The sequence below is a fragment of the Buteo buteo genome, chromosome 7 (genome assembly GCF_964188355.1).
Source record: "Buteo buteo chromosome 7, bButBut1.hap1.1, whole genome shotgun sequence".
Taxonomy (NCBI): domain Eukaryota; kingdom Metazoa; phylum Chordata; class Aves; order Accipitriformes; family Accipitridae; genus Buteo; species Buteo buteo.
Genome location: NC_134177.1, coordinates 38,507,924 through 38,525,948, shown reverse-complemented (window position 1 = coordinate 38,525,948; position 18,025 = coordinate 38,507,924). Strand labels below are relative to the sequence as shown.

The window sequence follows — 18,025 nt, the reverse complement described above, 5'->3', positions numbered from 1 at the left end:
GTTTTCTAATCCACCTGAATTATTATTCCACAGTAGTGTTGCTAGAGCAGACATGGTCTTCAGGGAAGTAAAATGGAGCACCTGATAGTTTAACCTCATGTACTGCTTCTTACAGGATGCTTTAAAAATAACCTTGGCATAAGCTCATGCCAGAAGCAGCATAAGGCCAGTTTTAGACTGTTAGTCCAGGAGGATGTAAAAAACATAATATAAACAACCATGTCAGACCTGTAGCTGATGGTGCTGGAAGAACTAAGCTGCACATTCCCAGACCTGCCCAGGGATACTTTAAGGACGTTTTTCCCTTCTGCCTATTCAGCAGTTGCAGGCTTTGTTTAAGGATCAGGGTTGTGTCGCTTAGATTCCCTGGAAACACAAATTCAAATGGCAGCACCGCTGACTCAGGTCTCAATTCTTTCAAAGTAAATAAATAGGAAGTATAAAGTTTTTATTCAGGTCTTTGTGCAGACACTTTCAAACAGATCAGACAGATAAGTGAACATTCTCAGACCCTAAAAGATCCCATAGCAGCCTTTCCCTAGGACTAGGCTTCTGTACTTTCCTACTCGCTGTCAGTTGAACTATGCTTGGATTTAGTTTTGGCTGTTCCCTTTTCTTCCAGCTGTAGGTTTATTTCAGCTGCAGTTTACAACACATGAATCTTCTAAACACAATTCCATGATTGCTTCGATGTCATCTAACTAATGTCACCTCGGAACTTGCCTCTCCCAGACAAATCTCCAAGATAGTTATTCTGCCTATTGACAATCTATATTGCCACTATCAAGCTGTAGTGAGTGATGGATCAGAATCCTGAAGAACTTACAGGGAGAGTACAAATATGCTTAAAGTTTATTATCTTATATAGCAATACTTCTTTTTTTTCTTATAGAATTATTGAGTTCTTCCTAATAAGCCAGAAAGAAATCTAAAAGCAGATGCACTGTAGTTTAAAGGAATAGATCATATCCTAGCTGGTTACTTTGCTTTGCAGTCAGAGGAAGCTTAGGAAAATGTAAAGAACTCACCATATAGCACTCTGAAATATTTAGAAGCACTTGTGCTCAGAACACAATGCTCCTGTCCCTGTTTGCCTCAGGAGAATTATGATGCATTAAACAATCAGTGGCACCACTCATCTTATTGCAAGAGACTTGCTTTGTCATTAGGAACTCATTTGGGACAGAGAGAAAAGCATATATGGAGGTCTCTTTGGAAGCTGAATCTTCTAAGCTACTCAAACACATACTTTTAAAACATGAACTTGTCATTCCTGGAGAACACACTTGCATTTGCAGACACACAAAGCTGAGTGGCATTTGAAATTCTGTGTTCAGAAAATACTACATGGACCTCCCTGTAGTTAGCTATTCAGTATTCTTTGAACTCTTTTGGGAAGTGGTGCATGTTTCACATAGTCAGAGAAGTGACTTATCTCAGCTGTGCTAACTAGAGGGTTATAGTTTAGATGTGTATTATTCCATGTGATAGGATTTCTTCCAAGACAGCAGATTGTGATGCAGAGTTATTCCGTCCATGTTTTAGGGATGACTGTGTAGATTGGTTCACAGGGTAACCTAGATGACTGTATCTCCTCTAAATCACTGGATGTCCAAGCCAGGTCATACTGAGAAGAATCCTTCTTGAGCCTGGGTGCATAACACCTGCTCTTTAAATGAGAAAATACTTGCTCCACAGTTGCAGAGGCATAGCTTCAACTGAGGCTTGGGATTAAATCCATTTAGGAGGAGTGGGAGGGTTAGATCAAGTGGAATAAAATTCAGGTTCCCTATTAAAGATTCCTCTGAAACTAAAGGTATAAGCTAACACCAATTTTTTTCCACAGTATGGTCTTACTATGCTCAACTGAATCCTTTGCTTTGTCACCAGTCTAATATTTGGAGGCATCACCATTGGGACGGGAATCTTGGGTGTCATTACTGGGGCAGAAGCTGCAAGAAGATTAAGGAAGATAAACAACAAAGCTGATCCTCTGATCTGTGCCACAAGCATGTTCGTTTCTGCTCTGTGTCTCTACATAGCTCTGATGTTGGCCCAGACGAACATCCTTTCCACTTTTGTAAGTGCCAATCTGTCTATCATTAGAAAAATGTCTTCTGGGATCCTGGGGAGATAGGGAAGGAGGAGGAGGAGGACAGCGGTGGCTTTTGCAGAATTCTCTGCAATCTTCTAGACCATTAAGAGGTTTCAGTGACTGGTGACAAGGTGGTCTGCCACCTAAGCACTGTGCATGTTGCTCTAATACTGCCTGCAGCTGCGGTCTGTCCTATGAGACTCGCATTGTGCGTTACTTGGCCCAGTAAAAAGAGCAGTCAGTCAGAACATTATAAATTGGACCTCAGGACCTATAGAGTCCACCCACACTAAAGAAGAGAATAGTAAGCCTATGTAGTTAGCTGCATGAAGCTAGAGTGTCCCTCATCCAAAAATGTAGTTAAAGAAAGTCTGAATCTTATGTTAATTTTTAATACTATGTGACTAATTTAGTATTCTTATTTATTTTTGCTCTCTGAATACTTAAAGATTGGTGTGGTTGTGACTGTATAATATGCACAGTTCTTGCTAAGAATAATTTAGCCATCACCTTCAAAGCCCCAAATCACTAGCTGATCTTCAAAGTCAAGCTTTTGGCAACGCAAACTAAAGTATAAATCACTTAAATTCTGTTCTCAGTAAACAGAAAACCAGAAACTTACTAGGAATGATGAATAGTTCCAAAAACTCCCTGTGAGACAGAACTGAATGTAAACCTTATTTTAACTATAATCTGCTAACAGCTAGGGAAAGACTTCAAGATTTTTCCTGTGACTCCATAGCCACAATTACCATGATTAACATAAGTAAGAGGATCCAAGTAAAGTTAATTACAGTAATCAACAGTTCTCTGCAAAAGGGTACTTTTGCAGGTTTTTTTTCTTCTAAGAATAACACTTATTCAAAGAGGTTTTCCTTTTGACTTCTCAGGAATGTGTATTCCTGTGGAAAACCACCGTTACACCAAGGGGAAAAACAAATGGATTTGCATGTATGAGTGTGTGTACACAAAGCAAAATGTGAAATCAAAGATTATTTTTAGATTCAAGAGTGGAGATCTGAGTGCCAAAAGAATTAGCCATTTTCTTTTTCTGCTTCTCAGGTTCCCACATAGTCCTGCTCTGAGTATGTTCTTCAGTTCTTTTTTTGTCATTAAAGATGGAGAACAACACTTTCACTTGCCAGTCTGTGTTAGATGAATGAATCAATATATTGGTTTTGAATTACCAAAATACACCTTTTATTAGGACTGAATTTGTTTAAAATCTTTCTCTTCTTGCAAACAGCATTCTGTTTTCTAGCAGTGTGTTATCTGGGAGGAAATTCTGAACTGGGGTAACTGTGTTCCTTAAGTTTCTTCCCATGGGCAGACCAGTTGGTCTTTTAGCCAGAGACTTTGCCATTTTGTCTTTTGTTTGATGTGTTTGATTCAGGTGTTCCAACATGTAATGTCAACAACGTGCAGTGGTAATAAATTGTACGTAATCTAAGCGCCTAATTCTTCTAGTACTTTCACCACTACAGCTGCTTAACTATTGCCTTCTCTGGCACCAGCCATCCCTCTCCTTGCTTTCTAAACAAGATCTGACACTAGACATACTGGTATGAGAATTGGAGTGGCGTGCCAGCTGGTGCATCTAATTTGAAGGTCCCACTGAAACAAATCTTCCATTTGTGTAGGACACTAGCAGGAAACTGGCTTTCCAGTCACTGTCTACTCAGGCACACTGACGTTAGCAAACCTGTCTCCATCACTTCACAGTGCGGAAGCTACTGAAGCAAAAAAGCATACATGCATCAATGTGCAATTACAGTAATTTCTGTATGGTGCTTTCCACTGTCTTGAGTGGATAATGAAAGGGAACAATACAGGTTTAATCAGTTATGGCCAAAGCTGGAAGAAATGTTTCAAAGCACAAGAATTCTCAAGATAACCTGGAAATATGGCTGGACTTCCAAGGTTTCTGTTGGGGTAGGTGAACTGAAATGTAATGAGACTTCTCTTTCTGGACATACAGTTCTTGATTTCAAAGACTACCTTTAAAAAGACAGAGAAAAATGACCTGGCTTTGTTATCTTGGAGGAGGCTCTGTCTAAATCTGTTCCTGTCTCCAAAACAAGATGAAATATGTGTGCTCTCTGCAGTGCAGCAGGGTCTTTGGAAAGTCATGACTGAACCCTGTGACTGGGAACCTTGGACAATATTTGGTGTTGCGGTAACTTGGATCTAACCAGACTTATCTTTGATGATAATGCTGTATCAGGATGCAGTCTTGACCTGTAACTTGCCTTTGAAGGAGGCATTCTGCAGCTCTTGTCTCTGATACACCTGCCTGGTGTGGTTCTTTTCAAAAAGATGGAAATCATTGATCACATATGGTCCAGCCATATTGCTTCCCAATTTTGTTGTTGAGGCATGTGGCTGTTTAAAAGCAGAATGTGTGTTTGGCACTGACATTGATTACAATCTAATTGTCTTCATATTAGCTTTAGGTATGAATGTAAAAAGTCATCTACAATGCCAAATCCCCTTAAAATTTGGGGTGTTGTTCTGGTTTTATCCTTTGGAGACCAACTTTAAGTCTGTTAAAAAAGCTGGGGATCCTGGAGAAGGTGACAGCAATAAAATATGATGTTTCACTCTTTTCTAGGTACACTTAGCAGATTAGAATGGCTATGCCACAAACATGGTTGCACAAATTTAATGGAAACCTTTTCTATATTAATTTAAAATGAGAACTTGAGACAGTGTGAAGAATATTGAGAGATGGTAGGAACAGAAGCATACACTTTAAATAGAGCGTTGCTCTATTGTTTTCCTGCCATCCTCAGCCTTTCTCCCTAACCAAGTACAGCACTTCCAGGATGTCTCCACCTGTTTTGGGAAAAGATCATACAACTGTCTCCTCTTTATTGATTGCAGTTGTTCTGCAATTGGATGGCTTAGTATGCCAGCTATTCAACCATATTGCATTTATTCTGCATGAGAAAGTATAAAATTGATATTGGTTTTAGACAGAATACCTTGATAAAATCCATAGAATAATTTATTACCTTCCAAAAATGTCTGGGTTAAATTTTTCTGGTGATCCTACAACTGCAATCCACACAAGACCTTAGGAAATAAAAGAAAAGCTAACAAAGTTATGTCTCTAATGTTAACACAATTCTGTGTGAAATAATTACTCTATGGAATATGAGGCCTTAGCCACTGAGTATGACATTTTCTTATCATGGATAATTTTTCATCAATTTCTATTCCTTCAAACTCTAGGTTGAGAGCATAACTTGTTTCCTAAAGATGAATTTTACTTCCTTTTCTTGCACTAGGCATGACATGCTCTTGTTCTTAGGGGCTTATAGAAACTAAATAACTTGGAAAAAGCATGAAGAGAAAGAAAAACTGGAAACAACACTTTAAAAGTGCTAAGCATTACAAGATTCCTGTAAGGGAGATAGAGCAATCTCTCGTTTGATATATAAGGGCAGGTAGTCATCTATTCCGTTGATGATATGTAGGAACAGTTTGGAAGTTCCGACTTCCAGAACACTCTGCTCTAACTGTTGTATTTGCATCTTGTTATATCTGAAGTGTCAGCCAGGATTTAAATAAAACTCTTTGTTCTTTGTCTCCTTCCTGTTTCACTTTAATGTGCACTATCTCTTGCTAGCTATGGCATAACTGACAGAAGTTACAGAAGTTCATGCCATTATCGCTGTATAGCAGGATTCAACTGCACTTCTGCATTTGCCTATAATTCCTTTGAGTACTGCTTTGACCACTTCACAGGCTGCAATTCTAAGTTAAGCAATAGCACATTTAAAGTTTATTTGTATGAAATCAGGGAAAAAAAGAAAGGAAGGTCCTCGATGAATTTGGATCTTCCAAGAGATTTCAGAGTATTAGCTTGAAATAAGACAATGAAGGGCTAATATTTGCTGGTGGCTGCAAGTTTTGATATTGATAGTCCTTATTGCCAGGTGACCTGGCAAAAAGCTGAACTGTGTTATATTGCTACCTGTGTTAATGTTTCATTTTGTGTTTGGTCAGAAGTTCTCTAGTAAAAGGTGTGTTGCCTTCCACCTAAGAGTGGCATGTAGCATGGTTTCTGTAGTCTATAGGCTGTTACTGCAACAGTTGTGGAACTGAAGAAGAATGATTGCATTCTGCCTTTTGCAAGGGCAAGGTCTGCCAAGGTTGTATCAGTGGAAAGACTTTGACAGTGGGATGCATAAATCCAAGAGCTAAGATATAGGCAAGGTGTATGTGAAACGAGTTATATTTGTTATAAAACTTAGAGAAAAACAATTATGTATGGAGGAATAGATTCAGCTGCAAATTAGAAAACCTATAGAAAACATTTTAAAGGAAAAGATGTCTGGATAAAGGTCTATACTAAATAACTCTGTACTTCAAGGAACTTTTTCTTCAGACTCGTTTGGAGAAGAAAACACATGAACAGTACAGGCAAGAAACACAGAGGAGGTAGGAGTATCATAGGGAGATTTATAGTAGTTTTGGTTCTTCTTAGGAGAATGTAAGCTACCCCTCTGAAAACATCTGATAGTTTGCCACTGTGCCTTTCTCAGGACTGCATTTTCATCAACAAAATGCAACATCTTGACCAAGACCTTACCGAACAAGATGCTGGCACCTGTTGTTATAATGGATTTTATTTCCTAGGTGCCATCTGACTTTGTGGCCTGTGTCACTAAATAGATTCTGCCTTCTAGAACTGCTCCAGCTTAATAGCGTAGCTTTAATGTTTTCCTCAAGTGTTGGTTAGTCTGTATAGCCTGCTCAAATCTATGTCAAGGGCTCGCTGAAAGGGTTAATCTTTTCTAAGACCACAGGTGTAAGAACTGTTGGGGGCCCTACCCCTTTTCCTGATGGCTGGGTCTCCATCTGTGATGAATTAGGGAATTCCCACAGGGCACTAAGGCTTTGAGGCTGCCTGTCTCTTGGAGTCCATTTCATTTTGGAAGTTATCTCTGAAGGAGCCTTTAAGAGTACTTGTACTGGCATAGAGATGTTCTATTGGTTTCATGTGGAAACCCGAACAAAGGGAGATCTTTGAGCACTTTTTAAACCTGTGCTGAATGTTTCTCTTCAGAGGTTCCTGCTTTCCTCTTCTTGGGTTCAGCAGTTCATTACAGTTTATTTGGGAGGGTGGTATGTATTTCCTATTTTGGCTCTTCTGCTGAGGATTTGTGACACAAAGCAACCCACATACCTTCTCTGGTTCCTTTCCCCCTTTTAAGACAAAGTTAGTGTTTGTAAGCATAGACAGAGATGTCTAATTTATAAATAGATGGGTATGTACAACAACCCTTACATAGATGAGCATAGTCAGTAAGCCTGCCTTCATCTTCACAAAAAAGAAGGTCAATGCAGTATGTATAATCACTGCTTTCTTCTTTTTGCAGATTTTTATTGCATTTGGAGAACTGTTTTTATCTGTAAACTGGGCTGTTGTGACAGACATACTGTTGGTAAGTGCTTGTGAAACTATTTCCTTATTTCGAGTTTTTCAACTTTTCTCAACATAATATTGTTCATAAGCCTGCATCTCGGTGGCCACAAGGACCTCCACCTTCTAGGAAGACAAGAATGAGCTCTTATGAAGAAAATCCTTATTGGTACCCTGCTAACATTAGGGATGTAATCACGTGCCACAATGTACTGCTGTGCAAAGGTGCCAGTAATAACATAGATATGGTGGTGCAGTAGTTCAAGTTCATTGTAAGCCCAGAAAGGAGATGTACTGATTTGGATGAAACTCATGCAAGTGGAACTACCTAGTGCTTCTGGTACACACACTAGTTTGGATTTTCTGTACAGCTCTGTGTTGTTGGATGTCTGCCAGAATATGGTCTGCACCAGAAAGAGGGTCACTTTCTGCCTATAATCAGAGATTTTCTGTTTGTGCTCCAAAGGCTTGAAAAGATGATCCAAATTAAGAGAAAGTCAATATTCTGTACGCTGAAGTAAGTGAATCCGTTACAGTTCATCATTCTGTGAACTATTACAAGTTCCTTTATTCCAGAATACAGTACAGATAAATTCCAGCAATTGCAAGTCAAATTCATAAGTGGTGCCACACTGCCAAAGTGTTAGGCAAGCAGTGATGCTTATGAGACTCTTGGGGATTCCGGGACTGACACCACAAGCCCAAAGAATAGCAGTGCATTACTGCATTTGAATTCTGTTATCAGTAACTTTCTTTAGAAAGGAGTGATGTGAAAAGCACACATCTTGTGGCACAGTTAGTCTAGATATCAATGAGGAGCTAGTTCTTTTTATCATTGCAAAGGCTTTTAGGATTAGTAATTTTTCAATGTACTTGAGTTTTTACTCAAAGGAAAAATTTGGCAAACTTTGGTTTATGCTGTAGCTCCACAGTCTCTAATCAGTGTCTGCGTAAAACATGGGAGAGATATTGTTGTTACTATCACTGAACTATGCAGACCATCACAGTCTTATGAAGTAGTTTATATGACTTTTTTTTTTTAAAATTCCATAGTATGAACAAGCTGAATGTAGTTTATTAGTCAAATAAGCAAGGAAATGGTCGGCCTTGTTCATATGTAGTAATCAGACTGCAGAAAGCTGATTTAAGTACCAAAGCCAGAGCTATTAAAATGATTGACAGTCCTTTTATTGCTACCCATGGGCATAAACCAAAGCATTTGAGTTGGCACTATCCTTTTCTACAAAGAGTAGAGTGCTGTATCACAAATGAGACACAGAGTTTCTACTTTGGAGAATCTGCTTCTGTGGGATCCATGTGTTGCAGAACAGCGGGTGTGACTGTAACCCAAACATTTCAAGTGGGATGCTACCTGAGAGACAGAGATTGTTGAGACAAGTGTGGCACAGGCAAAATGCTGATGCAGCTGGTACTGACAGAAAGCAAAGTAGGGAAATTGTGTAGACATCAGAACAAATGAGAGAAGACACAAAGGTAAGGGCAAAGCAGAACAGAAATCTCTGACTGTTTCCCACCTTCTGGCTAATGATGGAAAACTGGTAGCTGAAGAGATCCTAAGCAAGAGTCATGTGAGCATTTTCCATTTTATGTAATAGTTTTTCATTCTAAGGGAGCTCAAATCTATTTGCAGATTGCTACTATAAACTCCACTGCCATAATAAATCTTTCATATAAGAACCACAGTGAATTCATTAATATGTAGCACAACATGCAGTGATGCACAATAACATGTCACGAGTTTAGGACAGTAAAGAGAACTTGCAGCCTGTGGCTCATGTGGAACACAGTTGCCTACAAAGCTGTCATTGCTTGCTACCACAGGAATTGAAAATTTACAAATGAGGTTGCTGTCAGTATGGTCTTAGTTGCTCAGATATACAACTTGCTTGGTAGTCCTAACAGCCAACTAAAAACAACTGGTAGAAAAGCTGAGCAGAGATATAAGTATCTTTATTACAGTCTTCCATGTAAAAGGATGTGAAAGTATATAGCCAAATGCTGAGCAACGTCTAGTGACAAAAGGGACTAGCTGTGAAGCACTACAGAATTCTCCTTCCACTGACTTGACCTTGCCTTGTTGACATGAGCCTGTTTATCCTCACACTTCATAGCTTGAAGAATCTTTCTTTATATTCTGATTGAGATAAAGGAATGAAACAACTTGTATTTCATGGTTCTTCAACAAAGCACTGCTGATATTGACTATTGCATTATGTTCTCAAGTTACTGTTTCATGGTACTGCTCTCTACATGACAGTTTTCTGCACTCTGGAATTTTAATTAAAAAAAAATAAAAATTGCAGTCAGTATTAGTGAATTGGTTGCCTGCTTGAAACATCAGCCAGGAGCAAGAGGGTTTTGTTTCTTCTTTGACTGTCAAAGAATGGTCAGAAACAATTATCCTATGAGACAAGAGCTGTAGCCTTGAAGCAGTGAATAGGTGCAGAAAAACTATCACTGGTCCAAAATGAATTTTTTTTATTAGCTTCTATTTCAGTTTATTTTGAGATCGCTGGGTTTTTGCAACATTCTTTTAACATCAGTTGAGGCAGCATTGAAGGATTTTTAATGTTTCTCAATTTACTTTTCTTTGAATTCCTACATCTGCATTCCAATTCTCTCCTCTGTCATTGTTAAAGAGGAAGGTGACATTGCTGAGTTAGATACTGTTGATATAAGATGGGGAAAGTAAGACAGGTGATTACTATCAGCTCTTTCCTTCAGTTCCTTTCTGAACCCAAACTGCAAAGTTTGCAAGGACCCGTGCTTTCATTCAGTTCAATCACTCAGGTCTCAGCTTTGCTTAGGGAATGCTGCATCATATTGCAGCCTGCAGGAAGTCTATCGGGAGCACCATTGCCATATCCTGGATACATGTAAATCCAGAAAAGGAGGAAGTTCTTGTCTCCCGAGTGACTGACACCCCTCATTTGTATTTATTTTAGAATCTTTTGGGTTTAGGTACAAGCAATATTGCATCAACTGGCAACAAGTGGGAGGGTGAAAAGTTTGGTGGAGCAGAGCTCTGGAGTGCTGTGTTCCCCCTGAAAGCAGACATTCAGTGTATTACCATGAATGTGCTTCGGGTTGGATCTGTTGAATTCTAAATGTTACTAATTGTTTTATCAGAATAATGATGGAATTCAGCTGAATTTGTGGATGTCTGCTTGTTCATTGGCAATCTCATTTGGGAGTTGTGTTTCATCCTGCTGAAAACCCATGGGTTCAGTGTATTACTTTGCCTGAACGGTGCCATAGATAACGACAGTAATTTCTCTTTTTGCATTGTTTCCCGTGTGAACTGGTAGGATATCTGATCATGCGACTGGATTTGCTAATGCATGTTCTTATTTTGCCATGAAAATGACTTTTCTTTCTTCCCACATGGCACTACTAGCCACACAATGTAGCTAGGAATTCATTTATCCTGCAACCTGTGGAGCTGAAGACAAAGGAAGATGCTGACTGAATGATAAGGACTTTCTTCCTTTGTGGCTAATACATCAAGATGCATTGCATGTAGCAACCTTTGTGCCTCTTATTCAGCTGTAAACATGGAGGTATCATCTACTGTACAACTACAGTCATAATGTGCAAGTGGAGAAGTGCTGTAGCTGCCTTGCTTACAATATGCTGGCATACTGGGAGGCTGTACATGTAGTGTACCTTATGAATTATGTTTGCCATCTGTGAGGTAATGGAACTCTGTCTTTTAGGTTTTTGGTGGCTAATAGCATAGGAGATACTGGAACTAAAAGTTAATACGGGTTTGGGAAGGTTACCAACATGTCCCCATCTTTGTTTGGAAGTGCCCTGGGAGGTATAGGAGCATTTACCAGCCTGTCTGTTCCATCTGCTTTTTTAGCTGACAGCTCTGTCACATAATCTGCAGGAGGATCTCTAAAACCTCCAAGAGACAGCACAACAGATTTAGCAAACTATATCTGTTTGGGGCACCCTGGTTATCTGTCAAGGCATCTGGACTGGGATCTCCTAGGAGATGACAGTGTGTAGGATGTCATCTGCATCGCTGACACTGTGTGGGTAACTGGGCAGTCACTGTGGACAGGCGGGATGCTATGACTATTTCAAAGTCCCTGTTTGTGGGAGTGTTTGGTTTCTTCTTTTCCTAGTGAATCCTACAGTGCCTTGAGCTTTTGCATATGGTTTCCATTGTGCAGAGGAACCTGAGTAATAGCACAGGCAGAGTTTGTATGAGCCTCGTAATATAGGAAACCTCCTATCCTTCTCTTCCATTTTTCTTGTTACAGCTTGTCATGTGTCTCTCGTAGTTACAGATAAGACATATTAAATAAAGGTGGTAAGGAAGTGGTGCAGGGCACCGAGAAAGCAGAATTGCATTTATCTTTTCTCATGCCTGCAATGCCCACAATGTATTAAGTGCATAACAATATTTGATTTGTATTTCTCAAACACAGCCTGTCATTATCAATAAAAGTGAGGAAATCTGAGTCTAGGATAGATGACATTATATCCTTGGAGAGCCAAGAACGGACAGTCTCCAGTCTCGTACAGTCTGTCATAGCAAGGTCTACATCCCAAGCTCAGAATTTTCTACTGTAGTTTCTTTATCTCTCTTTCTGTACAAGAGTCTGTTCCCAAAGTGCAGATGCTCAACTGGTACTCCAGGCAGGTTCTGAGAGAATACAAAACTTGGGTAGACTGCATGCCCTTAATCTAGGCCAAAGTGTGCCATGACCACAGTGAGGAGGAGCTGTTGGACTGCTCCTTCATCCCATGGATGACAAAGATTTCAGCTTCCAGATCAGCCAGTTTGACATAACTCTGTTCTTACACTGGCAGGGGACTGGATGCAGTGTGATGGCAACATGACATTAAAGTGGTTTTCTGTAACTCTGAAGAGATCTCCAAGACATCCCTGTTTTAATATTTATTATTCTTGAAGAACTCTAATTATTCCTAATGAAAAATAGATGTTCCATCCATGGTTAGAAATACCTACTTTGGAGAGACTAGGAATGGAAAGGGATACCAGCTAGCTGTATGTGTACAAAGTAAGGAAGGAGGTTGTGACTTTCAGTAAAACTGCATTGTATAGAGTACTCTTACTGGGTGCAAAGATGCTGTTTTAAGATGTTGAGTGATTTGTGTACCCAAGTTTGTGGCCACTTCTGGCTAAGAGGGGCACTGCCAATGTGGTCTGATTCTTTACTGAAACTGGTTGCCATATGGGGTAAGTAGCACCAAAAGGCTCCCGCTGAATGGAATGAGTTATATGAGCTCTTGAGAAAATCCCTCTCTGAACAGGGGAAATTTGGCTGTAGAAAAAAGGATGTCACTGCTCATTGCTGTGTTTCTGGCATTCCAGCAGGGTGTAAGGCATGTTACTGCTTAGAAAACCCTGCCTACAAGAAGGGTTTACTAGGCAGAGATAAGAGGACAGATAGCCAAGTTGGCTATAATTTTGGTAATTGTGTTGGGGGAAATCTATTTTCTTTTTCATTTTAGATCAAATGCTCTGTTAAATCTAAATGGAATTCATAGTCTCACTTCCTGAGGAAACAAGACTTACTACAGTCTGTCACTGCTTTGTCTTTAAGTTTTGAAACCATGGATTTCAACCAAGTTTAATAAAGAGTTAGACACCTCAGGAAGACCCAAGTTCCTACAAGCCTTGTGAAAATAGGTGACCTGGCTGAGAAAAATTATCCAAATTGGCATCCCCCAGAAGAGCTGCAGTTTAGGGAAAGACTCTGCAGCACATACATCTTGTCAAACATGACAGAAAATAGTAGAAATAGGTTTGTGAGAGAGAGACGTAAAGCATGAAAACCATAGCAATGGAAAAAGCTTGGCATGATACTTAAACCACAAGATGTAAATCATGCATTATTCTGTGAATGGGTTTTTATCAAAATAATGTTTTTTAGGTGTTTTGATTCTGTATGTGCTCCAATCTTCATACCAAGAATGTATGTCATGCTAGCTCTGGCAGATGGGGGCCTGCAAGAGGGAAAGGAATGCAGTGTTACAGAATCCTCTGTCAATCCACCCCTGAATGCAAGCCATTACACTAATACAGCTTATTGTCCTTCCTGTTTCTGCATCTGTGCTATGGATCTGTAGTTTCAGTACAGTTTAAATGCTGTAACTTACTGGTATGTACAGGTCCTGACTGCGTGTGCTACTGAAGTATTTTTTGCTCTCGTTCTCACAAGAGTAATTAACCATGGTGTCTTGGACAATGTTGCTTCCTTACCCACCTGCTTTAGTGTTCATTAATGCAGTTCCACTCACCCTAAAGATGTGGCATTAATGTTGCTATTGTGATACAGCTACATAGAATCATAGAATCATTTAGGTTGGAAAAGACCTTTAAGGTCATCGAGTCCAACCATCAACCCAACACCACCATGCCCACTAAACCATGTCCTGAAGTGCCACATCTACACATTTTTAGAACACCTCCAGGGATGGTGACTCCACCACTTCCCTGGGGAGCCTGTTCCAATGCCTGACAACTCTTTCAGTAAAGAATTTTTTTCTAATATCCAGTCTAAACCTCCCCTGGCACAACTGGAGGCCATTTCCTCTCATCCCGTCACTAGTTACTCGATAGAAGAGACCAGCACCCACCTCACTACAACCTCCTTTCAGGTAGTTGTAGAGAGCGATAAGGTGTCCCCTCAGCCTCATCTTCTCCAGACTGAACAACCCCAGTTCCCTCAGCCGCTCCTCATAAGACTCATGCTCCAGGCCCCTCACCAACTTGGTTGCCCTTCTCTGGACACGCTGCAGCACCTCCATGTCTTTCCTGTAGTGAAGGGCCCAAAACTGAACACAGGACTTGAGGTGCGGCCTCACCAGTGCCGAGTACAGGGGAAGTACCTCTTAGTGCTAGGTAAATATTTTTTAATCTAATATTTTGAGGCCTCTTTAAACACAAAGAATGATAATAAAACTATAAGTTAAATGTGAGAGTGGATCTTTTTTTTCTTCTAAACCCAACTTGCCATGCGTGTTAGTGTTTCCTTAAAGGTGTCTATAGAGCCACAATATAGTTTATATACCTTGAGTTTGTCTCTTGGTAAAACACCAGTCACCCTATTAATTAGTGTTTGAGACACCCTAAGTGATGTTCAGATCAGTTTCCAAAAAAATCAAGTTGGGGGGTAGAAGACTGGGAGAATATTAAGCATTTTGTCTCTGATATGAACAAGTGGTTGGAAAACAAATGTATGAAGGTTTAAAATTGCTTCTGTCTCATTCTGACTGTGAATGCTTTTTGCGTAAATGTATTATTGAAAGAGAGAGACACAAATTATATAGAATCATACTTCTTCAGGCACAGTTGATTTTCAGTAGCACAGACATAAAGCCCTTATTACCCCCAAAAGACTATATTTCATTTTAAATAATGGTTCTAATCTATGTGATGCTTTGCTGTGTTCTGGATGTGCACCACATCTTCTTCTTCAACTTGTTATTTAAACTGTGTGCACTCAAAAGCATAATCATTTTGAGGTATTGTTACTAGACTAGCTATATTTCAGGTGCTATCCAGTTACAAGCAGCAAACTTCTGCCATCAGAGCTATCATCAAAGCACCATCAGCCACCTTCTGGTCTGCCAGGTTGAGTCCTCTCCCTCTGTCTTCACACGGTCTGCCAGGTCTCAGCTGACATCCTTTATAGCCATGGCAGCTACCTCAGGTTCCAGGTACCCCAGTTTCCCCCCAGCAGTCTAGACCATGCCTGCTGCCACAGTGTCATAAGAGATTTTTCCCAGAGGCTGTCAGTGCTGAATCTCCTTATTAGTAAATCAGTATGACTGCAAGGGTTACTGGCTGGAGGTTTCTGTTAGTTGCGTGGCCAAGTGAATCTGTACAAGCTGCTGTGAGTCTATGAATGGAGGCAGGGGACATGTTTTTCCTGCTTTATAGGGATTCCCCCTTGTGTGTTGCTTTCTTGAATTGTTTTATCCTCAGCAAAACATCCAGTGTACTCTTGTGCTCAGAATAACTTCTCTGTCGCCAAACTTGTAAACAATGTTTGATTATTAAATATATAAAAATGAATATATTCATCTCTCTAGAATGTTATATAAGTAGTTGGCCATTCATGATAACCACTCTTTTAATATTCATTTTCTTGTGGGTTGTGTTTTGTTTCAGTATGTTGTGACACCAAGACGGCAGTCTACAGCTATTGCCCTGCAGATTTTGGTGAGCCATTTGCTGGGAGATGCAGGCAGCCCATATCTCATTGGGATTGTAAGTGAATTTTTTGCTTATTGAGTTTCCTTAGGGTAAAACTTTTAGAATCTGAAAGACAGACTCTCACAGATTGTAGATGCTTCCTGGTCCAAAATGAGAAGTTACTCAAATTGGTGGCCTTGGTACTAGAATACAGAAAGACATTTTTCTGAATGTTTTTACGTGCATGCAACTTCTGGTCCTGTGACACCACAGGTATGTAGAATATAATTCTATACCTGTAGGTGTGAGTAGTTCCATGCAGTGTGTAAAAATTTATTTTGATTTTAAATTTGCAAACTCATAAATTTTTGAAGGGATACGTTTTTGTACTTGGATTTAAGCACTTTCTGCTAAGTTTGTGAGGAGTTTAATGGAAATTAATCAAATACCATTTTATATCTTGAAACCTAAAACTCTTAGTTCAAATCTTAAGGTTTGAAATCTTGCTATCAGTCAATACTCTCTTGAAAATCAGAACAAGAGTGACTGCAATGGTTGCCTTTTGATACTATTTGGCATTCAAAGCTCTGGCCTCAAAGTACCTTAACCTTGGATTCCTGTATTGCTTGAGAACTTATTTCTCTGCCTTTCCTACATTTACTTGATCTTAGGTGCTTCTGGACAAAGCAGCCTAGTACTGTTTTCTCCTTGCAGTTCAACTGGTTTAGTTCCAGTGAATGATATCTGTCAGTGTTGTTTCACTCCTTCATTATTTTTGATTTAACACACAGTAATTCTGCACACAGTAGCTAACTGATCGCCCACTTTGATTTTTCTGCTTTACTGGACATGGGAGACAGAGTGAATTGTTGTTGTTGTTTTAAAATTTTGTTTATATGGAAGTTTATTTTCAGAAGTTCACCTCAGGTACATCTGTTCTTTCTTTGTCACATGTTAACAGTGTTAGGGTTAGACAGGGCCAGACAGAAATGTCTGAGTGTGCTGTGCCTGAAGACACAGCTGCTGCTGGTCCAGCCAGACAGGAGATTCCCCTTGTTCTCAACTGGGTGAAAACTGGAGTCTCAACTGTGCAATCTGTCTGGCAGAGAAGACAGCTGTCTCTCACCAAGAGATTCCTCCTGCTGGCTCTCTTTTTCTGGCAAACGAAGAGACCACTTTGCTCATTGGCGTGTATTAGGAAACTACTGGCCTCACACCGATTTGGCTGTATGCATGGGGGAACATAATAACTGACATCCCTGTGTCATGAAAAATGGCTGATATGATATGCAAAAATGGGAGGTATCTTAAAAGCTGAAAGATGTCTTGTGCATTCTCCCTTTGACTCTTCTATTGATTTATGCTTCCTGCCTGAAAGATGAAGATGTTTGTGTCTCTTACCCACTGTTCTTTGCCATCTTTGAGGCACAGAGAGAATTGAGGCTTCCTGCTGGATGTGCTGCTGCATCCTGCTAGTAACTGTGTGCAGAATACTTCTTATGCAGTACCTTGCATGCAGTTGCCTTAAATAGCAGCTAATCGAAAAGTGTGAAGACAAAAAAAGCTTATCCAGATGAGTTTAGCCTCAGGTAACCTTGCAACTTTGCAAAGAACAGAGACAATAAATCCAGGAATAAAACTGCTATATGTCCAAGTGGGGTCCTATGCAATGAGCACAACATTGTCTTCTGGAATGCTTCTTTGAACCAATATACCAATGCTGCCCATGTCCGCTGTTGATTAAATACTGAATCTTCTGCATTCATGTCTTGCTATTGTTTGCTAACCTGCTTCAGCTAGCCCTTTAGCTTAAAAACTGTCTGGAGAGTCAGAGAATAGTCTTTTTCAGAGTCTGTTTTTCTTCCCTCTGCACTCCAGGGATTTTCTTATTAAGCATTTTAAAATTAAATGCATTAGGTTTCTATTTTGGCCATTATGCTTACTGTGGTCCCTAAGTGCCCATTTAGAGTTGATCATGCTCTTATCTGCCTAAACTGTCATAAAAAATCATACTAAACCCAGTGAAGGTTGAAGAGTCTCATATTTGTGTATTTCAAGTCACATAGCACATTCTAACCATCAAGAGCAAATGTGGGAATAAAAATGACTGTATTCAACATTCATCTTTTTGTTTATGCTAAGAAGAGGTTTTAAGTTCCTGGGTTAAGTGTTGTATCTTATTGAGTTTCTTGAAATCAGCTTTTCTTTCTGTCTACAAAAATAAAATCCATGTGTATAATTTATAGCTATTACAACCTCATTCTCCAGCCAGGGCAAAAAGCAGCTGCTTGGTATCTTC

General features: G+C 39.8%; 1 protein-coding gene across 1 annotated transcript in view; it reads left to right on the top strand.

Moving 5' to 3' along the window:
- SPNS3 (SPNS lysolipid transporter 3, sphingosine-1-phosphate (putative)) overlaps nt 1-18,025 on the top strand; it is a 35,076-nt gene that overhangs the window by 10,672 nt on the left and 6,379 nt on the right. Inside the window, exons 8-10 of the mRNA XM_075032475.1 lie at nt 1,891-2,080; nt 7,483-7,548; nt 15,703-15,801. Of these exons, the coding sequence (XP_074888576.1) occupies nt 1,891-2,080; nt 7,483-7,548; nt 15,703-15,801 (355 nt within the window). The remainder of the gene's footprint in view (nt 1-1,890; nt 2,081-7,482; nt 7,549-15,702; nt 15,802-18,025) is intronic.